Source organism: Xiphias gladius, chromosome 10 (assembly GCF_016859285.1).
Source record: "Xiphias gladius isolate SHS-SW01 ecotype Sanya breed wild chromosome 10, ASM1685928v1, whole genome shotgun sequence".
Taxonomy (NCBI): domain Eukaryota; kingdom Metazoa; phylum Chordata; class Actinopteri; order Istiophoriformes; family Xiphiidae; genus Xiphias; species Xiphias gladius.
In genome coordinates, this window is record NC_053409.1 from 8,227,384 (window position 1) to 8,253,378 (window position 25,995).

The following is a 25,995-nucleotide window of genomic DNA, read 5'->3' on the forward strand; positions in this document are numbered from 1 at the left end:
AAAACATGCGTTCCCTCCCACTAAACTGCTGCACCACACATTCTTGCTCTCAGTGACCTCCGCAATTTCATCTTTTGATGCAAAGCAAACAATACACACATCCAACATGCGTTAGATTTACCGCAGCGTAGATTTAGTTAGAAAATTCATGAGAGAATAATGGTAGTGCTGTGGTTGTTTTTTGTCCATATAATGCATCTTTGATTCATGATAAATTCATCCCTGCACTGTCAGCTGCTCTAGTATTTGCCAGACTGTGGTATAATTCTTCCAATGTAGAAGGTGCTGTCACATTCTTTGTTTTCTACTTAAATGTTAACCCTACACACTAATACAATATTTTAGGGGAAACACTGGATATTAATGAATGGTCCATGTCAGTTGTCTTGTTATACTTACAGTATGTCCATAGAGACGAGATATACCAGCTGTTATGTCACACTTATTTCCATAGAGAGGACAAGTACCAGTTACGGAGGGCATCAACTCTGAAGCTGGGTCCAGCACATCAGTAGGCCGGCATAAAAATGCACGAAAAGTAACCCACAATTTCTTACATCTCTTGTGATGGCTTGTTGTGGAACAATGACTTACTGTGATCAATACTCTTCCATGCCACAAATACACTGCATCACAAGTGCTCTTCTGTTTAAAACTAGGTCACACCACTTTGTAAAAATCCAATTTCCTCCACAAAGCTGGCATAACAACTAATGAAGCTTGAGCTGGTGTCTGAGGTGTTTGGGGTGTGTAATTACTAAAACGAGGTTATGCCAGTTGGTTTCCAGAGTATTGCTTATCTGTTGCTAAAATGGAAACGATAATTTTTCAGGCTAATCTTTGCGAGACTGCCATGAAATTGTATGAAATTTTATACCTAACACTAGATCGCGGACGATAGTGCAGTGGTGCGCATGGCAGGCTCTGTAGTGTCTACTCTTATAAGAGAAAGCATGTGGACATTTGAAAATTACCTGGATTCCTGCAGTAATTGCCCCCAAAACTGTGGTCTGATTTTGATTCAAGTCATAATAATAAATAATTGGAGAGTCAGACGGGTAGACGTACAACTCCCTGCCTCCAGTTATGACGGAGATAATGATCAGACCGCTATTTTAGGTACAACGCAGAGTTAATCCAGAAATTCAGGTAATATGGACAAATCTTTTACAGTCTTGCAATTAAACACATCTAACAAACTGAAAAGCTTGGTAACATTTCACTTGTAGGTGTATTTACAGGGCAGTCACTTGCAGGTTTTGCAGAAAGCATAATCATTTTGCAAAACTGTAATGTCTTGATTAGAAGTAACCTCCCAAAGTATTACTTATTTAAATGTATATGAAAATAACTGCTTTTAATATAATTTTATTTAATTGATAAATTGGCTATACAGTAAAGCAGAATGAAATGTTACCAGCTAAATGTGCCTTTTCCAAACACATGGAAGTGGGTTCTTTTTCCATGTACTTAACCCTCACTTGAGGCCTGTGTAACCCCTCTCCCTGCCCCTCCACCAGGCCAACCACAGCATAGACTTTGACGCCGGCTCAGCTCTGGTCCTGACCATTGAGAGCACACTGATCACCGCCTGCTCCTCTGAGTCCCTGGTGAGCAAAGGCCATTTCAAGAATTTCTGCATCCGCTTCGCAGAGGGCTTCGAGACCTCCTGGGACGACTGGAAGCCTGAAGTCCGAGGGGATCTGGTCATGAACGCTTGTGAGTGAGGCATTATATTTAAGTCTGACATTTGTCACACAGATGGTTAATTTTTTTCTGTTTTGTTTAAGTATTGCAAGTAGCATTTTTAAACACAAATACTTAAAAGTTGAATTTAGTCTATTTTCAGAGATAACAATATGTTAAACAAGCATAAAGTACAGAGAGAGATTTTAACTGTGTTCTAAATGGCCCTGTTATCATGTGATTGATAATCTGGCCTCAGTAAGTAGAAACAGAATCCTTATGTGTCTTTCCATTCATGTAGCACCTCTGAAATATTGACTGGCTTTTGTCTGTATGTGGTCGTTATACAGGTGTGGTCCCTGATGGTACATATGAAGTGTGTTCCAGGACTACAGGGCAACCCTCTGCAGGCAAGTTCTTTTAACTAAGCTATAGTCCATAAAATATGGATCACACCCTAGAGCTGCAGACAACTGTCTGAAAATTTTATTTTGCATTAATTTCATCCACATCCTCTTCTATTCTTGCTTTCCCCTCCCTCCTCGCATCTTCCTCCTCAAAATAGAGAGCAGTAGTGCTGGTACCTGGACCCTCAATGTGCTTTGGAAAATGTGCGGTATTGACGTTCACATGGATCCCAACATTGGCAAGCGCCTCAATGCTCTGGGCAACACGTTGACATCACTAACAGGCGAGGAGGACAAGGACGATATCGCTGACCTGAACTCTGTCAACATGGCGGACCTTTCAGATGAGGACGAGGCTGACACCATGTCACCCACCATCCACATGGTCTGTTAATAAAGGGTGCATGTACATCCTAGCATTTAATTTGTGGTAGGAAGAGTGCTCCAGTATTATTGATATACTGTTACCACATCAGCTAGATTTAGCCAATCCTGTTGTTATATATCACTTTTCATGTAATGCTAAGAGAAATATGCAGTTGTCAGTTAGATCAGAGGTTCTGTTTTGTGATTATTATTATTATTATTATTATTATTATTATTATTATTATTATTAGGAAGTTCTCAGAAGCGAAGATTTAGACTAGAAGAAGATTTCGCAAGGTAGAAAAGAAAAACACTGAATATAAGTAGCCAACTTCAGCTGTTGCGCTTACTACTGATTGTTTACACGAGTTCCAGGAATACTTTGACATTTAGGGAACTACACCTATTTGCTTTCTTACCAACGGTTAGATGGGAAGATCTCATATTTGTATGTTAAATATAAGGCTACAGCCAGCAACCAGTTATCTTAGCTTAGCACAAACACTGGAAAAGGGAGTAAACAACTAGCCTGGCTCTGTCTGAAAGTAAAACAAATTCATCTACTAAGCCCCTCTAAAGCAACAATTTATGGTTTTATGCGGTGTTATGTGCTGGACTGTTTCGTGGCCGGGCACAGCTGGCAACAAGACTCGAGGAAGTCACTGCCTGCCCAAGAAATAGTCCGGCACATAACCCTCTGTGTTGTTTTTACTCTTCGGTTTTCGTAAAAATTAAACAAACGAGATAAAACAGGTTAATTATGAGTTTCAGAGGTGTTGGTAGGAATATTTTGTAACCTTTGGAAAGAGGCGGGCTACGTGTTTCCCCGTTTCCCGTCCTTGTGCTAAGCATAGCTATTGATCTTCTCATATCTCTCACCAAGAAAGCAAAAAAGTGTATTTCCTAAAATTCAAATGATACCTTTTAATATTTCCTCAAAACATTTGAAGAAATCCTACATGGTTTACTTCAAAGCTTCAGAGGGTAAAGTCTTCTACTCTTCCAGCTGTCCATCCATCTGTCCCTGCCGTTGTTTACAGAGTCCAGAGAGCCAGTTCAGCCCTCGGCTGACCTTAAGGAAGCGTCTGGTAAACCACATCCTGGGCCTGAGCCCCAGGCCTCAGAGTGTATCTGTCCCAGCCGACTACTTAAACTGTGCATCGCCTTGCCTCCGAGCAGGCAGTGCCAGGGCCCAAAGACCTCTCTCCTGGGCCTGTGTATGTAGTGATATGTAGTGTTAAACTTTCCTCTGGGCTGACAAAATCACTTGTGAGGTGGCGTGAAATCTCACTCAACTGCTGTTAGCAGATGAAGGCTGTGGGATCCAAAATGCTGAGCAATGCTGTTTTCTGCTTTAGTTGAATAGCATAATAATAGAGAATAGTCTTGCTTAGCATTTGCTTTCACTGCACTCTTCATTAAGCTATAGTGATGGGTGAAAAGAAGTAAATTAGTGGTACACAATTCCTGTGGCAATAGAGCTGTACTTTCTTCCTTTTTCACTTTGAGTGGAATGGTGATGGCGGTGGTGGGGTCTCGCGTTTACTGACATTTTTTTTTATCACCCATGATGTGTGGATCGAACTACATATAACCTATTTTGATCGACTTACAACAGTAAAAATAACTCAGCTTTAATCACAGATTTGGGAAGGATGCATTCTTAATTACAGCAGCTGCCTGGTAGAAATCTTTCAGATAAAAATGATTTTGGGGGTTTGATCAGCAGGTTTGTTTTGTCATTAGTCTTATTATATAAATGTGTTTGGGTGTGTATCATTGCTCTAACCCAACAGGAGACCATTGACCCCAGAAGGCAGATGGTTATGGGGAACCAGGTGATTGACGCCAGAGGGAGGAAGTTCACCAAGAGGGTGGTGGACATCAGAGAGCTGAACGAACAGGCCAAGGTCATCGATGACCTGAAGTAAGTCATTTGTTTTTACACAGTTGTTCATTTTATTTTGTCTGATCTGATATTGACAATTCTAAAAGGTTCCACTGGTGACGGAACGTCTGGCATTTCATTGCTATCCTGTTAAAACTATCTGCATCCTCTTTTCATAACCACAGGAAGTTGGGGGCCAGTGAAGGCACCATCAACCAGGAGATCCAGCGCTATCAGCAGCTGGAATCTGTGGCCGTCAACGACATCAGGAGAGACGTCAGAAAGAAACTGCGTCGCTCCAGCATGAGGGTAAATGCTCATCTATTTTCCATCCCCAATTGGCAGTGTATTTGCCTCATCAGTTTGAGCACATTCAACTTAAAATAATACAAAATAATGCCAGAATTTGGGTCTCATTTATATTTTATGGGACCTGTTTTTGACTTTGTGTTTGTTCCTTTCCAGGCGGCCTCTCTAAAGGATAAGTGGGGTCTTGGCTACAAACCAAGTTACAACCGTTCCAAAAGCATCTCAGCAGCAGCAGGCAGACCACCTCTAAAAAGGATGGACAGACAAAGGTGACAAACAATAGCAGGAGTAGCCACTTTCCCTACTTTCATATTATGATAGAAATGACACCGTTAAGGGAGCTTCATCTGGCATTTACCGTAAACAAACAAGATCAAGTAAAATCTGTCTCAGACCACTGCTGTTGTTGTTATATGTTTTTGAAAAACATTTTCCATTGAGCCTCTCACAAAGAGGATGAGGTGACTCAGAAATTAGAATTTAGTGTAGAGGAGAAAAGTGTTCATTTCATTTGTTTATAGTAATTACGCAGATATCGCAAAATTAATGGACTAATGATATTAAAACGGTTCACACACTGCAAGACCTTTAGCAATGGAAACCCATTATCTCTGGGGTAGAATGAATAGTAAAAACAGCTGAAAATAAATCAAATGAATAACAAGGAAGAAGTATATACTCAAACCAACTATAAGCAACTTTATATTGTGCCAGTGTTAAAACTTGACATATTTGTATATGTGCATCTCATGCTACTTGGCATGTCATTTCCCTGTGTCTGTAGTTCCAGAATAGGGGATGTGGATGATTTACCGGACATCCGTGTGGATGCTTCCTCTCCTGGACCCCGGGTCACCTTCAACATCCAGGACACGGTAAACTTATTGTTACAGACATCTTCCATATATCATATGCTCTTAAAACAGAGAAAGCTATAACACATTATTATTATTTTACATATTCCATGGCATTTTTAGATGTGCTTTTGGCAAATCTGTTATAACCACATCAATATATAATGCAATGAGAAAATGTTTTTTTTATTTTTGCGGCATTTTATGTTGACAGTTTGAACATCATCATCTCAACCTCCATTTTTGTGTGCGTTTGTCACTTTAATGGATCTCCATACTACATGATATTTACATGATACTGTGACTCATATGATGTCATACGATCATGGGTTGTACAGTTTATTTTACAGGCGGCTCAAAAGGAGGGACCGTTGTGCTCTGAGAATTTTTGTTTTCCTTTTTGGATGAGCTCCTTTTTAATAACTCTTTTGTTCAATTGAAGATTAATAATCAGGCCTTGGACTCTGCAAATTCACCTGTCAGTCCCGGACGGGTATTCAAGGTATATGGTTCAAAAAATTAAACCTAACAAATTAAAGTACCTAACCAACACCAACAAATACTACTTCTGTTTCCTCTTCTCCATTTGTAATTATTTTGACATTGCTGATTTTGAATATGCAAAATCAAAACAGGATGATGAATTACTAGCTTCTGCTACTTACCTATACAACAATCTTATATTGGACATTGTGCTAATTTGCATAATAACTTGTTATCATGCACCTTGGCTCTATAATATTAATTATGATTTATTCCTGGTGCACAGGAATCACCTGGATATACTGTCCATTTAAATGTGGCACCAAATTAAAAGGAAAGCTCCACAGTCTTTATTCTTTGTCTGCTGGTAAAATACCAGTGATGCTGCATTTCCGAGTTTGTGGTTGGAATGCTGCGTAATGAATTGTGGAGTGGCAAATTTTCATCCTGTCTTGAAACCGCATAAAAATCCAAATCAACTTTTCTTGATCCTTAATACTTGGACTGATTTCTAACAACTATGCATGGTTAACCTCAGAACCACAGTCTGTCAGCTGTTGTTTGTCACAACAGTAGGTCCTCTCTCACACCTGACAATACCAAAAACTTTATGCTGATAGAGTAACTGTTATTGTTAGTATTATAAATCCACCGATTTTGCTCTACAGGGGCTATGTCTAATATCAGTTATTGCCTAAAATCACAAATTATGACTGTTTGATACAATTAACATAAACAGAATGGGGGAAAAAAAAAAATATTGTTAGCAGTTCCTTTCACCCCCACCTGCCCATCTCAATGACATTTCTCTCGTTTCCTCCCTGAACATCCGAAGACTTCAACAGTATAACCTTCCTGTTTTTGTGCTTTAAAGCTATTTTATTTGTGCCATAAAACATTTAATAGGTTTCCCACCAAAGTGCACATTGTGTCACATATTGTAAAGAACAATGTAGCAGATTACAGTCCTCTGAGCAATCCTCATGTTTGTTCAAGGTAATTACGATTGTATATGAATATTCTGCTTTTTATAATTTATTGATGTTAAAATGCTCCATATGAGACTAGACAAATCTAAACTGTCTGTGTGGCTGAAAGAAATAACTTGACATTTTTGGGAAATACATGTATTTGCGTTGCTTTCGATGCTCTGATAAACCTCCGCACTCCTGCGATCTTAACGGGCACTCTGGCATTGGGGCTGTCAGTAAAAATACGTCATGTAGCCACTTGACTACTCACTAATACTGCAAGTATGGGTACTGGGACGGACCCAAAATCCAGCAGAGGCTCCAGGAGACTCAAACTGTTCCTTTTAATTTTGCAAACTAATTTGTAGCCAAAATCCTCATAGGACCTATGGACTGACTTGACGCAAAACCTATTTTATACCAGAAATTTTTAAGTGCAAACGCACCTTTTTATTAAGTAATTAAAAATTGATAGTAAATTTATGAGAGTTTTATTTTTCCTATGCCCAGATTGAATGTTGGTGAATCTACCTGCAGTGGTATTTTCCTGCTTGGTGTAAATAATCAGATCTTTTCCTCCAGTTCCTCCAGTCTTTCGTAAAAGATGACAGGCCCAGACTGACTCTGATAAAGGCTGTATGACTGTTTGTTTCATTTCCTTCTCTGGTCATTTGACCTTAGCCACCCACTTACTTCCCTTGGCCACTGACTTATTACAAAACTTGTGATTAGATTAATAATGTGCTAATGGTTTTCTAGACTAATAAGCAAAGAAAAAACCTACCAAATCAGGACAAATAATGTTGAGCTGACCCTCAGACTTAGACCTACACTTTCATCAATGCTCAGCAGCAGTCAGCCTCTGTCAATACCTGTCTGAAGGATCTGTGGTTACTGTTGACAACTGGGCTTTTTCTCCATCTGTCATTGAGGACAGTAGTGTCTACCAGTAGACACTTTTGGGCATTTTTCCATGGTCACCCGTTTGAGATTGTGCGTCACCTTTTCTCCTGTTGGGGTGTCACATCCTCCTCATCCTCCTCTGTGTCACACACTGTCTGTCTTTCACTCCTTTTCACTGAGAGTGCATGACCTCTTAGTTCCTCTGAGAACGGCTGCAGGCTGGTAGTGTTCTGTCACTGGACATGTAGTCATAAAATTGAAGTAAAATACTAAATGGCAATAAATAAATGGGAAAAAAAACCAAACTTATGATCAACATGGTCCAATCTACAGAACGCTATCTCCTTCAACGTTATGATTCCTTGGCTACCTTCCTACTGAGGACATCAGCTGCATCACCAAGATTGTCGGATTGATGTCTTGAAGTGGGAAGAGCTTTATGCAGACATAAAAGCTGTCCCCCTTGTGTGAGTTTGACTTTCTGCCCTTCTCTGAAGTTTCCTGAGGAGACAGAGGTGGACCTGTTGTCCGTCACCATTGACGAGCCATCCCATCCTCATCATCACCTTCATCTTCATTCTCCATCCCTTGTCGAGGGCCAGCACTCAGTTTTCAGTGCCCCCGGCACCCCTGCTGTCTTCTTACCCACACTTCCCTTCCAGCACGAAGACATGAGGCGCGACGACCTGTCCTCTTCCTCCTCCGAAGACTCAGAAAAGGAGGACGAGTTTGAACGCGAGAGACTGTCGAGCTATCGAAGGCCTTTGTGAGTTATCTTATTGTTTTGTTTTTGTCCACTCCAGCCTTCTTCTGATAATGTTACATGAAAGGAAGCACCATTAAACTCACATTATAATTGCGTGAAACCTTTGCTTTTATAATTTACCGTATGTTTTGCTTTCAGAAATCACAAAACAATCCTGTTTACCATTTGTTTTCAGCCAAGCACCTCACAGGAAGACCTCAGGCTTTTCTGCTGTGAGTCAGCTGTTCAGCGAGCGCTGGCCGAGCACACCTGCCAACCGCAGCTTCAGTGGCCCAGCAACTGAAAGAAACATTGACTTTGAGCTGGATGTCCGTGTGGAGATTGACAGCGGGAAGTGTGTCCTTCACCCCACTACTCAGCAACCTGAGCATGAGGACATTTCCTTCAGGAGGTACAATGAAATGCATTTTACTCATTCTGAAAATTACAGAAATTACTTTCAAATCTGCTTTGCATTCCCTGTTGTGAGTCATTTTTGAATTAATGTCTCATAAAAAGTCAAATTCTACATTGTGAAATGCAGTTGAATGATTTGCCAGATAGAGTTTTATGCTGTACCTGGAACAGCAGTGACAGCTTGTTCTCAGTGGATACAAGTACAACTTTGTATATTCATCTTACCAAACAGAATAAGGCATAAGCACACTTTCCTTCCTCATATGACAGGACTCTTCTCCCTGTGGGTTTTGTAGGAGCTGTGAGCGCAGCCTCAGGAGTCTGGACCAGGAGTCTCCCCCCAAGAAGAAGAAGCTGCAGCCCACGTACAGCTCCACCACCCATCTCTTAGCTGGAAAGAAATGTCCCTCCTCTCTGCAGACTAAATCTAATGACATGGAGACCACAGTCTTCTACATTCCAGGAGTAGACGTTAAGGTCGGCTTCTCCCTCGGTGTTCAAATTTTCTACAAGTTTCTATTCTGTACTCTATTTATTTTTTGTGCTTTAAATGATCATTCTTTACCCCAGCTGCACTACAACTCCAAGACCCTGAAGACAGAGTCGCCCAACGCCTCACGTGGATCTTCCCTGCCCCGCACTCTCTCCAAAGAGTCGAAGCTGTATGGTATGAAAGATAGCGGCCCTCCCAACCCTCCCAATGCTGTCCAAACCAAGACTAACTCGCTCCTTCCTCCCCCGCCCCCACCTATTCCATCAGGTACTGAGCATTCCCTCATTTTTCATTGCATGCCCTAGCACCATCTGTAATCACCAAAACTAGTGTGCCACGTATCTCCGATCTGATGATTTGCATCCACACGTGGACCCAGCGAATGAAATGCATGTGATTTCATCCTTTATTTTAAGGCATGAATCCAGAGGGCACCTTTGATCAAATGGGCTCATGCATATTGATGTGCACCACAGAGGGAAAGACACCAAAGACAGTTTATATGTTAATAGGATTCGAGTTTATTTGAAGTTTACAAAATGAACTTCCAGAAGCGTTGCAAACCTTTAGTCCAGGCTAGAGTTGACTTTAACTCCCATGTGTGTCTGCAGCCAAAGGTAAGGGCAGTGGAGGGGTAAAGACAGCCAAGCTCTATGCCTGGGTGGCCCTCCAGACTCTGCCAGAGGAAATGGTCATCAGCCCCTGTCTGCTGGACTTCCTGGAGAAAGCACTGGAGACTATACCTATCACTCCTGTGGAGAGGAACTACGCAGGTTGGTTTGTTGCATCAGCTAATCATTAAGGACACTACTCTTCGAGGACTTACAATGCCTACTTATGCGGCTGACATTTATTGAAAACTCTTTGTGGATGTCTCTGCCTGTGTATTTGTTTTCCTCAATCAGCTGTAGCTTCCCAGGAGGAGGACATGGGTCAGTTCGATACGGTGGAACAGATGGAGGAATCCACAACCTCCCTGGTTTCCTCTTCCACGTCGGCCTACTCCTCCTTCCCTGTCGACGTTGTTGTCTATGTCAGAGTCCAGGTATGGACAACCTTTCTCCAGAGTGCCTTTCTTTCACTAAAATCTTAATTAAAGATTTTCAACATTAAATAATACAGTAACCAGAAAAAAAAGCATTTGGGAAATTCATTAACATTTTCCATCATTCATTTGGTCCAATTGATGGGTTTTTTGTACAACTCACGGGGACCTTGTATCCAAGTATTTGTTGTAGCCTGACATACCTTTTCCTAAAGCACAGTTATTTTCTGACATTTCCATAAAATCTGGTAGAGATCTACATCAAATGAGTCATGCTCTCTCCAGCATATATTTGATGCTTGTGTAACTGTCTCCTTTTCACTTGGGTATACTCCTGAGCACATTTACTTCTCAAACGTGAATCTATTCAAAAATAACTGAATCTAAGATATGGACGCTATGCTTGCAGTAATTTTTCAGCATATTTTTTTAAATATCTTCAGTACCTGTTTGTTTCCGGCTAAAACATTAGCTATCATTTGTGTTTCCAGCCCTCACAGATCCGCTTCAGCTGCCTGCCCATGTCCAGGGTGGAGTGTATGCTCAAACTGCCCTCTTTAGACCTGGTCTTCTCCTCTAACCGTGGAGAACTGGAGACCCCAACAGGAGCCCACCCCACTGACGGATCACACCCGCCCTCCTCCACCCCGCCGGGGCAACATATCCCCAAACCACCTCCCAGTAAAGGTGAAAATGACTTGGCATTTTAGTTTCATCAGAATAATGTAATAGTCCTCTTACGTGTTCAGAGATATGGGAAGAATAAGACGTATTGAAGTCAAACTATTTTACAGTCTATCACACACTGTGAGCATATCTATTAGAAATCACTCCATGCCATGTCTGGGCCCTGTGTGATCTAATGTTGCTCACAGCTTGTTCTCTTGCATTCATTACTTTGCTCTCCGGTCTGTCTTTTTTCCAAATCATGCAAATTCTGGCACTCTTTTTTTTTTTTTTTTTTTTTCCTCGCTGCATCTCAGGTCTCATTTTGTATTTAATCCAGTCACACGCACAGTACATGTAAAAGGGAAATGACGATGTATTAATATTAATATTATGGCATGCCATTAATATATATGTGATCCATGAACTTTGTAGCAGAAAGTTCATTTGTATCTGTGCTCTAATCAGCTTACTCCTCTCTATTATGAAAATGTTACTCATTTGTGTTGAAAACAGGCCACTGATAGGTGTCAGACTTGTGAATTCTGATGCAGTTCCCACTGTTGATCGTCAGATTTTAGTTAATTTATTTCCATTGTATGTGACTTCTCTGTCTTACCTCCTCCCTGTTTTTTTTTTTTCCCTCTCTCCTCTGCCTTGTCCCAGCGTCTCCGTTGCTGGGGAGCCCTCTGGGCAGGAGCCGCCACAGCAGCAGCCAGTCGGACCTAACCGGCCCCCCGAGTAACTCCTCGGGCCTCAGCTTCACCGCCTGCATGTCTGACTTCTCCCTCTACGTCTTCCACCCCTATGGCGCCGGAAAGCAGAAATCTGCTGTCACAGGGTTGCCTCCGGGCTCAGGGCCATTAGGTATGGGAATAGGGAAAACTTGCTGCAATTTTCTCATGTGCTAATGATACGAGAATACAGTTTTTCACAAAAATTCGTGTTTAATATTACTGCTGATAAAGACTTATTGCTCTCTTACTCTGTGGATAAGAATTGTGTAAAATAAACGTACAAACATATACTAGGTCTCGTGTAGATGGGAATAACTATGACAGCTTTAATGCTAAGGAGGTACAGCATTATCTCATTCCACTAGTTGTGTGAAAGGACACCAAGATAGAAATTAGATTCAAGTGTAATGATCATCACGATTATCGCTCTTTTTCCCGAAGGTACAGTAGATGAGGAGCCGTCCTCAGTCACAGGAAGAAAAGACTCTCTGAGTATCAACCTGGAGTTTGTGAAGGTCAGCTTATCCAGGATGAGGCGAACTGGAGGCCCCACATTCATTGAGAGCTTCATTCCTGCCAAAGGTGGCAAAATGGACACCACCCTTATCAACATCTCAGGTACATCGTCAGCCCTGGAAGAAAATAGCCTCATGCATTAGATTGTATTAGTATTCCTGTTTAGTCTGTGCAAGGTTCATTTTCTTGCTAGCCCAGGACATTGTGGTAAATTTGAATGGAATTTTCTAAAGGTTTATATCAGGCAGGGGACGTGAGGGAAATTTGATGAATCAACAATAAAAGATATCAATACTAGGCCAATTGACAAATGAGTATGTTGAAATATGTATTACAACACAGATTTCAGGTATTTTATCTGTATCATTTGTCTGTATAAACCTGTTTAATAATGTAAAAAAAAGCTGATGCTCATAGCATCACAGGTGCAGGCTGATGATGCCACTGGCCTAAAACGCTTATAAGAAAGAAAATCGTCACATGTCAGCCCCCAGCGCTCTCAGCATCTTCCAAGGAACTTCATTTTCTTAAGAACTTTTAGACCACTGTTCAAGGGAGGTTTCTGCTAAATCTGCTGCTTCCTCTAAAAAGTAGAATTTACTTCCGTCATATTTTTTTTTTGTGTTTATTTTATAGTGGACATAGATTGATGTCTTTTTCCAACTTTGTTCCAGTCCAATTCAACAGGAAGGTTTATAATATCAGTTCAGGTGTTTGAATCCAATGCATAGTGTTAAAAATACATACCAGCACTGTTGGGTCCTTTTGCATGTTCACTTAATCTAAGACTCAGGCAGCTTTATGTAATCTAGCAATCGCAATTGAGGACATTTGGTGTGATATACAACAAAACTGAGTAATTTCAGTGTAGGATCTTTAGGGGATATGACACACATTATTAGGCTCAGTCAAAGAATTTTATGTCAGCAGAATCATGGGAACCTTGAAAAGTCGGGGATTGATAAATATATAGACCAAAATGAGCGTTTGAGCCGATTTATTGAACATTTTAGAAGCATAGAAATGACAGTGGATGAATTCACCTTATCAATCTTTAAATGTCAGGGTTAGCAAGTGCTTATTTTTCCCCCTGTTGTTATAAGGAGCCTATGTTTGCACTGGAGGACCTTTTAAAGGAATGTCTCATATGTGAACAAAAGCAATTTTCACCCCGTAGCTGTGTGTGACATCGGCTCGGCTTCCTTTAAGTACGACATGAGACGCCTGAGCGAGATCCTGGCCTTCCCTAGAGCCTGGTACCGGCGAAGTATCGCCAGACGCCTCTTCCTTGGAGACCAAACAATCAACCTGCCAGGTGACTTTGTGAAAACTAACTGGATTTATAGTGTTGTGCGTTGGTTGGTTGTTGCAAAAGTATGGTGGGTTTATGCCACTCTGCTGATTTGTGGAAAATAACCACTTTATCTGAATTTTTGCCAAAATAAGAACAGCGCTTCAGCTGTAAAATTTTAGCTTTTATGTGTCATCCGGCACAATGAACAGGGAGCTTTATGCTGACAGTGCTCCCTTGTTTCTTAAATTTTTAATTTTTCCCCAAAGTGGCTACTTTCTGTCTGTTCGTTGTTGGCCTTAATGAAAGTAGTGCTACAACTTTTTTTAAAAACTGAATGATGCTGTAATGACAACAAATTAAATAGCTAATATTGAGAAAAGAATAGAAGGAAGAGTTTTACTTTATGCAGAAGTATGCAAGTAAATTCATGATTTTTCAAACATGTAAAGCCTTCATCTGTCTACCAACCTCTGCGGGCTTAGCTTGTGTTTATTTTTAATATCCCATCACACTGACCTTCCTTCGGACAACATTTCCTCCCATTGCTCCATGTTGACATTTTCAAGGCTGTCCCTCACTTACATCTCTCAACCTTTACCTTGCCTCAGCCTCTGGCCCCGCCACCCCCGACTCCGCCGAAAACGTCACCCAACATCTGTCCCCCGAGTCCAGCCGGAAAGCTTACTGGAGGACATGGGATGGCAGCACTGGGACACAGCACATGCCCCAGTCCCCCAACGTCTTTTCGGAGCACTCCACTGGAAGCAACATGTCCCCAGGCAGCCTGGGCCACCTCAAGTCCCCCGCACCTGGTCGCACCCGGAGTGTGTCTGATTCTTCCGCTCCTAGGAGAGGTGGTTACTAACACTCCTCACAGTTTCCAAAATATAGAAAGTGATGTAAAAACACCTTGTGCTGTAAGTCAGAGTGAGTCTTGATACAGAGGCACAATTCAGATGTTAAACAGCAGAGTCCAAAGCCAGTAAATGAAAGTGGATAATTGCACAATGCTCGTGACTGCCTGTTCTAATCTTTTTTCATTTTTGTCCAGATTCGGTGACAAAAACATCCACTCCCTCCTTCAGTAAAAATGGTAAAGCAGCAGGTCAGCAGGGGGCGCCGTGGGAGACGTTGGTGGTGTTTGCCATCAACTTGAAACAGCTCACTGTCCAAATGAACATGAGCAACGTAATGGGAAACAATACGTAAGTCACAGCTTCAGCACTTTTTCATGTAGATGCTCCACCCTTTATGTCAGAAATGTATCTTTAGATACATAAGGTAGATAAGAAGATAAATGTGAAGGTAGGGTTAGGAGACAGTTAGCTTATCTTTGCTTTACGACTGAAAACAGCTGTAATTTCATATTTACCATATGGACGCGAGAGCGGCATCGGCCCTATTTATCAAACTCCTGGCAAGTGAGTGAATAAGCACATTTTCCAAAATGTCAAACTATTTCTTTAAGGATCATATCATTTATAGGATATTTTCATCCTAATGGTCATAGATAGGAAGATAAAATTACTGCTTTGCCACAGTTAAACAAGTTGTCCGATGTTAGACATGTTTTGGCTAAACATATAGGTGAATCTATAGTTTGGGTTTTTTTTGTACATATGTCCAGAGGTATTTCTGAAAAGTATTTACACATATATTAGTTGCTGTTTTTATGGAAGATAAACTGTTATTTCGTGTAACCCTATTCGACGAACTTTGTTTCATAGTTTCTCCCTAATGAAAACGAATATTCAGGACCGCCCCTGCAAACACAGGACAGATGATGCAAGAGTTAATAAATATTTATACAGAAACAGACATCCGTACCTCTTCCACCCTCAGGGCTGGTTTGGCTAAATCCTCTGAGTGTTGCTTAAAGTTGGCCTCAGACTTGAGGTGGAAGTAAAAGTTGTGGCAAATGAGTCTAGGAGGGATTCATGTCACCCAGGTAAAAGCTGTGATAGATAACATAGTTATAACACTGGCTGGAAAACACTGCTTTGGTGTGTCTGACTGTCTATGGAGAAAGTACAGGTGAAATAATACGACGATGCTCAACATTGTGAGCATCTTTTATTTACATTTAAATTTCTAGTGCTCTACAGATATGTCTTTGGGGTGTCTCCTTTCTGACTTTGATCTCCCGCTGTACCTTCATTCAACATCTAATATTCCAGCACTAATGTCCCTTTATTTCCCACCCTCATGGGCTCGGTTCATCTCCTGCACACTGTTGTCTTTTACTGGTCACCACGACATGCAGCCCTTACATCTTTCATCTCTACAGTTAAGGCAGAATCGCAGAAAATCCTGCTGAATCAGTGACAAACTCAGCGCCCTCATAACTAAGGCAGTGCTGCTTCATGAGCTCTGTGTCACCATAAAGTTTAAAAACATCTCCCACTCTGGAAATGTGTGGGCTCTCTCCTGCCTCTCCAGCTCTAATTACGTTATATATGTTTTCAGAATATTCTTCCGACGTATAAACTTTACTGCATTGGTTGACTCCTTGTTTAAAGCAAGAATTGTATCGACAAAAAAGCTTGACCACAAAGCTGTATTCAGACATTAGCAAATGGTCTAGTAATGGCATATTAGCTGAAATACATAATGACATGTTGACTTGTCAGTCAGATTCAGCACTTGAGGTTGACGGGTCTTTTTCTTTTCAGTTACCTTTGTTTATTTCCCTGTCAAGTCCTTGCAATGAGTCATTTATGATTCATATAGAGCACTTTATTACATTAGTACATTATTCAGCAGCGTATTAGCAGCGCTCACAGTTGTGTTTGTCCCCTCTAGCTGGACAACCAGCGGGCTGAAGAGTCAGGGCCGACTGTCCGTTGGCAGCAACCGGGACCGAGAGATCAGCATGTCTGTCGGCCTCGGCCGCTCCAAGCTCGACTCCAAGGGCGGGGTGGTGGGTGGCAATATAGACGTGAACACCCTGGAGATGGTCTGTAAGTAAACAAAGCTTCAACTTCTCAGACATCTGGTGTTTTTTTCTTTTCCTTTCTGCACCTCGTTAGCAGCTCTTTTTCTAGCTGAGTATCAACTGTGGATGCGGAGCTGAGCCAGAGTTCAGTGCAGAGCTCTTACACAACACTGGGAGCTGTACAGTAATAAAAAGTAGACATAAAAACACTTTTGCACTTTACTCTCACTTTTCACTCTCATATATAGCATCCAGAATTTAAATGAGCTAATAAAGGGCATATTTACATTTTGCAGACATTTTTAAATAGAATATATTTTAAAATGAGTATTTCTTTTGACATATATATTTGCATAAGTGTATTCCTGTTACTGTATTTTTCCTGCTGCATATAATACAAAGTTTTACTTCATGTAGCAGACTGCTCTCTGCACTTTTAGACTGTTTTTTGTAAAGCAAACTCTTACTGAAAATGAAATATTAGAATTTTTGCCCATGAATAAAACAATCCTTGATACTGAAGTGAGCTAAATCCTTACAGGGAGATTTATTCAATTTAAATAAATGAATTCAAAGTAGAACTGCTAAATTAACCACCTCATTTTAAACTGAATCATGTGTGAATGTTTCTTCGTCAAAAAGTAGAAACCAAGGTGTAATTCGAGTGCCTTTGCTATTTCAAGTTAATATCTTCATAGCATTTTGGAGAATTTTTGTTTCATTTAAGTGTGATATTCTCTGTCTTGGCAAAAAAATCTTTGCAAAAAACTGACGGGGTAAATAGATTTGCAATCCATTGTATGTTGTTGTCCTAAATCTATTGCTAGTTCACTTTAAATAAACCCTATTTCCTTTTTCCTCAAAAAGTTTCGCCAAGATCGGTTTTACTCTCATCCAGTTTGATTGCCATTTTTCTGTACTCAGTGCTGTAGTGCCAACCACTTAGTTTCTGTTTTGTAGCCCACATCTCCGAACACCCGAACCAGCAACCCAGCCATAAGATCCAGATCACCATGGGCTCTACAGAGGCAAGGGTGGACTACATGGGCTCCAGTATCCTGATGGGAGTGTTCAGTAACGCTGACCTGCAGCTGCAGGACGAATGGAAGGTCAACCTGTGCACCGTCGACACCAGCCTATCAGAGAAAAGGTATGAAAACACAACACCTGTGGTTCTTGATATTCAACACGTTACCATATTATTGAGCTATTTGGCTGATTTTCATAAAGTGCAATTTCACATTAGTCATATTTAGTCTCATTTATTTAAACTGTGTGTAATTACTCATTAAGCAAGGTAAAACCACTGCCTCCAGTGCCAAATGTCTGCATTTGGAGTGCTTGAAAATGCAGGTGCCTGTCTTCTCCATTAGAATCACATTACAGTTTCTTAAGGGAGGAAATACAAACCCATCAAAACACAGAAAACAATCGCGAAACAGACAAATGTTGACAACTTATTGCCAGCAATTCAGAGTGCTTTGCAAACAGTGTAACAAAAATGATGCCTGGACTGGAGCGCATGTGTTTATGCCTGGTATGAACCCCAGAATTACACCGGATTAGATGCAGTATTCATGGCCCCCCCCAATCTTTTCTCCTCCTCTCCTTTCCAGTGAGATCTTTGTCCACGGAGACTTGCAGTGGGACATTTTCCAGGTGATCATTTCACGCTCCACCACACCAGACCTCATCAAGATCGGCATGAAGCTGCAGGAGTTCTTCACTCAGCAGTTCGACACCAGCAAGCGTGCCCTTTCCACCTGGGGCCCCGGCCCCTACCTGCCCCCCAAAACCCCCATCATCAACCCTGACAAAGGAGCCGCTGAGCTTTGTAAGCTTGCCTTTTTCTATACTGCTGGGTGCAATATTTTATGCAGACTGTTGCATAATAAGGTATGCACCGCAAGTGTCTAAGGCTGCTTGTAGGAGGTGAAATGATTTGTAATTCTAATAAGCTTAATTTGTATAGCACTTTTTCAAACAGTTGACAAAGTTGTTCAACAACTGAAAGTAATCGAACATGCTCATGAGACAAGTAGAAGCAAGCAAAAAGTTCACGCAGCATAGATTTGAAAAGATGGGAGGCTAAATAAGTTCCAGTCAGAACTGATCGGTCCTCCTACATCCTCCCTGCTTCTCAATTTGTCTCTCCTAACTGTCTTTGTCACACAGACATGGATGCGGCCCATCACCGCCACTGGCCCGGCGTGCTGAAGGTAATCGCCGGCTGCCACATCTCCCTCTTTCAGATGCCTCTGCCTGAGGACGCCGTGCAGCTGGGCGGTTCAATGAGCCTCCACGGCAATCACATGACCCTGGCCTGCTTCCACGGGCCCAACTTCCGCTCCAAATCGTGGGCTCTGTTCCACCTGGAAGAGCCCAACATCGCCTTCTGGACTGAGGCTCAGAAGATCTGGGAGGACGGTGAGGACAAAATGTTCATTTCAGGGACTTACATAGTTTAAGGGGTATTATTTAGACTAGATATTCAATTGACCAAAGAGTCACAACATTAACTGATAATCATCATTAGTTTCAGCTGTAATCAATATTTACATTCAGTTTTGGCAATGTAATCTTTTCTTAATAACGGACATTTGTTTTTGTTTTATATCCAGGCTCCAAAGATGATTCTACCTACATTGTTCAGACACTAGATTTCCATCTTGGTCATAACACTATGGTAACAAAACCATGTGGCGCACTCGAAAGCCCAATGGCCACCATAACCAAAATAACCCGGCGGCGGCATGAAAACCCTCCACATGGTGTTGCCACTGTCAAAGAATGGTTCAACTACGTTACTGCCATGAGGAACGAAGGTAACCAAATATTTTACCTGTAAATCAGTTGTATTGTATCCTAATCTCATCACACTTTGGGCTACACGATACTTATTCCGGCACCTCAACTCGTAGTATTTGCCAGATCTGAGGACTGATCCGGTACCAGTGCCCTCTTTTCCCAAATTCCAAATCTGTAAGCCTCACCGTGTGGAACTCAGTGGGATTATTTTACGTCAGGGTTTGCCATGGCACTAAAAGCAGTCAATGACCTGCTGTGACACTGAAACACTGAATTTTATAAAGACACTGACAAAGGAAGCGTATTAAAGAATAGGTTCACAGTTTTTCAAGTCCTTCGTAAGACAACACTCTCATGCCCACATGAGCAGGACAATGGAGCAGTTTTTAGTTGCGGTTCCTCCTGTCCATGCTGGCCAGGAAGAGATCCCTCACTAACACAATTTAAAAAATGGAAGAAAAAAATAAAAGCAAATATGAGGCTTTAGAAGTCGCACTCCAAAAACTGTGAACCTGCTCTTTTTGATGTGAATTTGTCACTCATAGCTGATACAAGATCCACTTAATAGGGTCAGCGTCAGAGCCAGTATTGAACCTACATATGTTTCGGTACATATACACTACCCTCATACTTCAAACTTTTCTCATTTTCAGACGGCTCTGTCTAAAAGACGCCAGACAGCATTTTCTCCCAAGGAGCTACTTTGTGTCCGCCTTGCAGCCGCTGCCTGTTATCTTGAATGTAAAATAGGTGCAGATAGTATTTAACGAAGCAGAGAAGTGTGAACATGACCTTAAACTCTAAAGCGTTTTGACACGTCTTATCTCTCGCTTCAGAGCTGAACTTGCTCAGGAACGTGGAAGCCAACAACCAAGAGAGCGGAGTGGCTGCCAAAAGCTCCAGTCTGCTGAGCAGCTTCCGCAGCTCCCCCAGCTACAACCACGAAGCAGAGACAATCTTTGCTCTTCCCAGAATGCAGCTGGACTTTAAATCCATCCACGTACAAGATCCAGATGAACCCTCTTTAACAGGTACGCAACAAAGTAACATAACGCTGCATCAAGGCGATAATCCATCTGCAGAAGTCTGTTCATGCGCTGTTTTTGAAGGTCAGACGAAATCCTTTCATCATGTTAGACAGCAAATGTGGTTTAAATTGATGCCCTTGACTAACGTGACCTCAGCATCATCATATCGAATTTACCGCACAGTTATGTTTTATTTGTGGAACGAAAGCTTGTTCTGTTTGTTGAGATGTGGTCTCAGTCCAGAGTCAGGTATCGAAATGTTTTTTTAAAACTCGTACATCTCTTCAAAACCAGTTTCTGGTGTTAAAGGAATACTGTAAATTGTCAGATAAAAGCTGATACTCAAATAACGTCCGAGTCACCGACATGGCCAGCCCCAACAAATAAAGGCCTGTCGCTGGCAAAGGCTGGCTGACTTTGAAATATCGACTGCTGAAATCTAGGAATGAGCAGTTCAAGTTTTGTTTTTTTGGTTTTTTTTATGAAGCTTTCAAACTGATATAAAAACTGAATACAGCAAAAGACAACATTAATCAGTAAATCAGTGAAGAACAAAACAAATCTGGGCTCATATAGTAGCTAATCTGAAAAAGAAAAAAAAAAATAGGGTTTTAAAATAGAGCCTGTAAAATGTATTTAAGAGAAGCAATGACTTGTCTTTGGTCCAGATCTTTTATCTTTTTGTTTTGATTTGATCCAGACTCCGACAGCAAGCCCAAGGTGGAGTGCAGCGTTGTGACCGAATTCACCGACCACATCTGCGTCACCATGGACGCTGAGCTCATCATGTTCCTTCATGACCTGGTCTCAGCCTACCTGAAGGAGAAGGAGAAGGGTTTGTGTTGTTTACGGCAGTCATTCATTCATTCAGCCTGGCAGTGAGAAAAGCAATGTTTAGTCATTTCTGCCATCCACGCTCTCTGGGGCAAATGCATGAGTCATCTACAACAATCGTAGCTTTGAAAATCTTATTATTCAAGGGGGAAAATAGCCTTCAGAGTCTGCGAACGAGGCATTGTTCTGCACGCCAAGAAAACCACTCGTCAATCTATGCAAAGAAAAAACAACAAGGTGGACCACACCTGTCTGCCTGTGAGCCTGCCAAGCTGTTAGTATGCCGCCGGACACATTTTGGAGAGCAGCGTGAGACGCAGGCAGCTGAGTCTTATTTTCACACACAGTGGGGAGGTCAGGGAGCCCAGTGCAGGCAGCATTTTAATGGGCTTCCTATTGTCACATGGAACAAATGACCACTCTTAATGCCAATAACCATGCATTCTTCATGACAATGGCAATAGTGCCACGACTTTGTTCACTTGATTCCGCAGCTGAGTAAGGAAGAGAATGGAGGCAAGAGGGGAGGGTTTTCATCGCTGTTTGATTAATCCCGATTAACTGAAGTAGGGCAGATGGGTATTTGAATGTGAATAGAGTCTAGATCTGTACTATCAAGGTGCCGACAGTGCTTTCAGGGATATTAATGAGCGTTTATTGTGCTCTACTTCTCGATGTCATTGGTGAAGAATGCGTGTGTCTCGTTAAAAAGAAAACACGTGGGCAGTGGAGCATTCAGAGCAACAACCTTATTGCTTCTCTTCCTTCCCCTGTTCTCCTCAGCCCTTTTTGCCCCGCGGATGTTCGCGGCTCGGCCAGGCCAGAAGAGCCCCACAGCCCTGCACGAGGAAAGCTCCACGGACAAGGACAGGGACAGGGACAAGGACAAGGACGACGGCATCAACTACACCACGGTGGACTGGAGGGAGTTCATGTGCAACACCTGGCACTTGGAGCCGACTCTCAGGTCACGCTCCACTTGTGTGGAGTGGCTTTTGTTTTATTTTTCTCAGCAGACACACCCTTTCTGATGACGGTGTCGAGTTGAGTCACAGTCACATTCATGAATAATGCTCACTCAAAACCAGCAGAGGAGAAAATAAAAAACAGCATTCGTGGCACTGGAAAGGCGTAATTCTTCATGACACTGTGCCCACACCAGATTTTACAATGACGCCAGACCAGACATGCAAAATCCAAATATATAAGGCTGTCATGCATTATCGTATAAGACTATTAAGTTAAAAAGAATAATAAAAACAAATACAAGCAATCCTAAACTAAACTTGTTCACTTAAAGAGTGACTTGGTATCCTATATTGTACTATTTATTGTATTGTATAGCATTACAACTATTTTCTGTTTGTAGTAGCACACTGAAATCCCATTTCATGCTGTTTTTATTACATTTGTTGGGTTTGTGGGGTTTTTTTTTTCCCCTGTTGCATTCAAAACCTCAGTGGAGGTCTACTAAAGTTTTGACACAGTGCTGTGAACAGCTGTCCAGTGAAAAGTGGTGGAAGAAGTATTTCCTTCTCTTAAGTAAAAGTAGCAATACCCCATTTTAAAAATGTAAACAAAATAAACTCGAAAAGTTCCGTATTCAAAATGTAAGTTTGGAGCGAAATCATTTGAAAAGAACAAGTTACAAGTAACACTTCTTAGTTCGTCTTAGTTGAAATAATCATCAAGTAATTATTTTCTACTCTCTGAAATACATTTAGTACTGACTAAACGAAACTTTTCCTCTTTCTTCAGGCTCATCTCCTGGACAGGACGCAAGATCGACCCAGTGGGTGTGGACTACATCCTGCAGAAACTCGGCTTCCACCACGCCAGGACTACAATTCCCAAGTGGCTGCAGAGGGGTGTGATGGACCCGCTGGACAAGGTGCTGTCAGTGCTCATCAAGAAGCTGGGCACCGCCCTGCAGGACGAGAAGGAAAAGAGAGGCCGCGACAAAGAGGAGCACTGAGGGAACACTCTTACCTCTGTAATCAATGCTGGGCACACACTCTCTACAGGTCACACACACTGGATTACTGTATTACAATGGCTACTATTGTACGACCCTTTGTCAAACAGGCCCATTTTACCTGCTAAACCCTGTGAATTTCAGTACAGTTAATCATTGTGGTGCACACCACTAGCAGCTCTGACTGAAGCGTTAGGCACCGCTGTTATTTCCTGTATATTTTGAACAAAGTAGCAAATGTTAGTATTATTTGACTGCTTTAATGATAAAACCCTGCCTCTTTTACCTGTTGTAAATGACCTTACTGAAATCGCTTGAAAGTTTGTTTTAAGGTTTACCAATATTTCATGAGAAATGATTTCTTAAACCATTGCCTTTTCTTTGTTTCCCATGGAACACATGGTAGGTATGCTTTATTGTATTTTATAGCGTAGTTTTATGATATTTAAGACCAGAAAAACAGTTCAGTGACAGTGTACTTGAAGATTTTCTTGAGGTGAACAAATAGCTACTACGAGGTTATGGCACATCATCCACTCAGTCATGAGGATGACATGAGCTTGTAATTATAATTTGAACCAAGATCATTATTTATGGGTACGTGAAATGCAAAGTCTATAACATGTATTAGCTTGGTGTGTCAAGCTTATTTTTGTCTTTTTTTTTTAATCCATACAGTAGAACCAGTGTATATAATTCAATTTCTTAAATGTGTTGATTTCCTAACTTAATAAAAATATTACCATTTAATTATAGATGAAGCCGAGGTCTGTTACTTTGAGATGTTCAGTTGGGTACAACTAATACTTTCACCAGATCTATTTTAAAATGATGTGAAACGTCTTTCAAAGACGCACTTTGCAGTTTTCTCGTGATGAGGATTCTTTCTTTTTACCTGTGAAAACATTTTTCCAGTCTGAAAAAATAACCCTGATGATGTCAGAGCGATGTCAACAGGGTCAAGACCGAAGGTTTACCAGGAAGGGAGGGTCCAAATTTCTGCTATTGGTTACATCCTGGGAAATGTAGGATCCAGTATTTTTGGAGCTTGACTCATACCAGTGACTAAAAATCCTGCTATCTGAGCCTCTGCTGCTTTCGACCGTTCTTTTTTTTTAATCTCTCGTTGCATATTCAACCGAATGGACGTGCAGTTCTGAATCGCAAGAGCAGCCCTTTAACGACGCTTGGTTTCTTTAAGTGGCACCCTTTTTATTATCTGAAAGCCATTGTGGCTTGTACTGCTTATTTTCCAATCTGTGAAATGCATTACTTTGTGTGCCAGGTGTTTACAACATCAAATCAAACTTTAATTAGCTGGGAACAGGTCATGTTTTTTGAAAACACTTCATATTGCTCGAATCAAAGCTTTAATTGCATCAGTGGTAATACACTTTCTTTCTTCAGGCAGAAATTTGTTTTTGCTCCGGGTTTTTAGGTCAATTAATGAGTACATGTGTAAGTCTACACAATTCAATCAGTAATGTATAACAACTTCTGCTAGTTTCCTCCAATGTTTTTCAGAAAACCTCATACCCCGATCCATAAAATGCCTGCTGTGCTCGCCGCAGGGTTTTTGTTAATACAGTACTCTGACTGTAGGACCCCCCCCAACAGCGCTAATCTCTTCCACTGTGATACCCCCCCCCCACCCCTTCACCACAGGCCATGTTCCACTTTTTGGTTCCATGCCATGGTTTTGCATTTTTGATGGTGCGACGACGGGTGAAGGAGAGCTGGGTGGCACTGTGGGGAGGCAGAGAACTGCCAGTTACCTCTGTGATGTATGCTGTGAGATTACAGCTGTGTCATCTGAGGAATCCCAGGCAGCTCAGCGTGAGAGCGCACTCAAGTCTTTGCTCTCGCTTGCCTGGGCTGGACATTATTCTTGATTTATAGTCTGCCTGCTGCACACGGATTCCCTTGAAGCGATTTCTGTTTTGCATAGGAATGCTACACTGCGTTTCTTTTATTTCCTCCACTTCATGGAGCTACAGTGAATACATATTAACATGAAAGCCAAGTGAGTGACCAGTAGATGGAGTCAAAAGCCAGTCATCCCACAAGATGAACTCATGATACATCAGCTCCCTACAGTATACTGTCCTGCTACTGAATTATACAGTAGAAACAGAATAGAAGTCTTCACTGAGCTCTGGGATTTCCCGTCAGGGAAGACTGACATAAAGCAATATGAGACCAGCACATGATAGAGACACTCGTCATTAGTTGTGGGCAAAGATTATAAAACATCATGAAAAGATAATTATAATGTGGGAGAGGTAGAGTTGAAACATCCTGAAATCCGTTTGAATATTTCACCTGCAGAATTCAGAAATTTTTAATATAAAGGGATTTTATGTTTTGAAGTGAACCTGATATTAGTTGAGCTTTTGACAGTTTCAATTATGCACATTCTCTTTCCAAAATAGAAGTCTTCATTAGCAGGGAGCTGAAAGTGAATAGAAACTAAACTGAAAGGATATTTTTAAAAATGTTTTAAACCTGGTCAAAAGGCCTTTTAAACTTTGGCCTACACAATAAAATGTGCGCAAATGAGAACAAAAAAAAAAAAAAAGAATACACTCGTAACACGCTTCATCTTCGTTCACATATAAGAAAGGTTAAGTAAAGG

The 25,995-nt window shown here is 41.4% G+C and overlaps 1 protein-coding gene across 9 annotated transcripts in view; it reads left to right on the top strand.

Moving 5' to 3' along the window:
- Positions 1-24,104, top strand: part of kiaa1109 (KIAA1109 ortholog) — a 73,840-nt gene extending 49,736 nt beyond the window's left edge. For 2 of the 9 annotated variants that reach the window (XM_040137647.1, XM_040137648.1), the window contains exons 60-90: positions 455-538; positions 1,521-1,719; positions 2,037-2,096; positions 2,252-2,478; positions 3,500-3,676; positions 4,256-4,386; positions 4,533-4,656; positions 4,813-4,925; positions 5,441-5,531; positions 5,953-6,012; positions 8,365-8,633; positions 8,809-9,024; positions 9,326-9,506; positions 9,600-9,789; positions 10,134-10,295; positions 10,428-10,567; positions 11,059-11,254; positions 11,900-12,100; positions 12,412-12,588; positions 13,664-13,801; positions 14,389-14,634; positions 14,832-14,985; positions 16,583-16,740; positions 17,676-17,865; positions 18,332-18,549; positions 18,891-19,142; positions 19,337-19,540; positions 20,360-20,554; positions 21,252-21,386; positions 22,169-22,352; positions 23,144-24,104. In XM_040137647.1, the coding sequence (XP_039993581.1) occupies positions 455-538; positions 1,521-1,719; positions 2,037-2,096; positions 2,252-2,478; positions 3,500-3,676; positions 4,256-4,386; positions 4,533-4,656; positions 4,813-4,925; positions 5,441-5,531; positions 5,953-6,012; positions 8,365-8,633; positions 8,809-9,024; positions 9,326-9,506; positions 9,600-9,789; positions 10,134-10,295; positions 10,428-10,567; positions 11,059-11,254; positions 11,900-12,100; positions 12,412-12,588; positions 13,664-13,801; positions 14,389-14,634; positions 14,832-14,985; positions 16,583-16,740; positions 17,676-17,865; positions 18,332-18,549; positions 18,891-19,142; positions 19,337-19,540; positions 20,360-20,554; positions 21,252-21,386; positions 22,169-22,352; positions 23,144-23,360 (5,289 nt within the window). In that variant the 3' untranslated portion in view covers positions 23,361-24,104. The remainder of the gene's footprint in view (positions 1-454; positions 539-1,520; positions 1,720-2,036; positions 2,097-2,251; positions 2,479-3,499; positions 3,677-4,255; positions 4,387-4,532; positions 4,657-4,812; positions 4,926-5,440; positions 5,532-5,952; positions 6,013-8,364; positions 8,634-8,808; positions 9,025-9,325; positions 9,507-9,599; positions 9,790-10,133; positions 10,296-10,427; positions 10,568-11,058; positions 11,255-11,899; positions 12,101-12,411; positions 12,589-13,663; positions 13,802-14,388; positions 14,635-14,831; positions 14,986-16,582; positions 16,741-17,675; positions 17,866-18,331; positions 18,550-18,890; positions 19,143-19,336; positions 19,541-20,359; positions 20,555-21,251; positions 21,387-22,168; positions 22,353-23,143) is intronic. The other 7 variants (XM_040137652.1, XM_040137649.1, XM_040137650.1 and 4 more) reach the window with 7 other exon arrangements.
- The last annotated feature ends 1,891 nt before the right edge of the window (positions 24,105-25,995 follow it).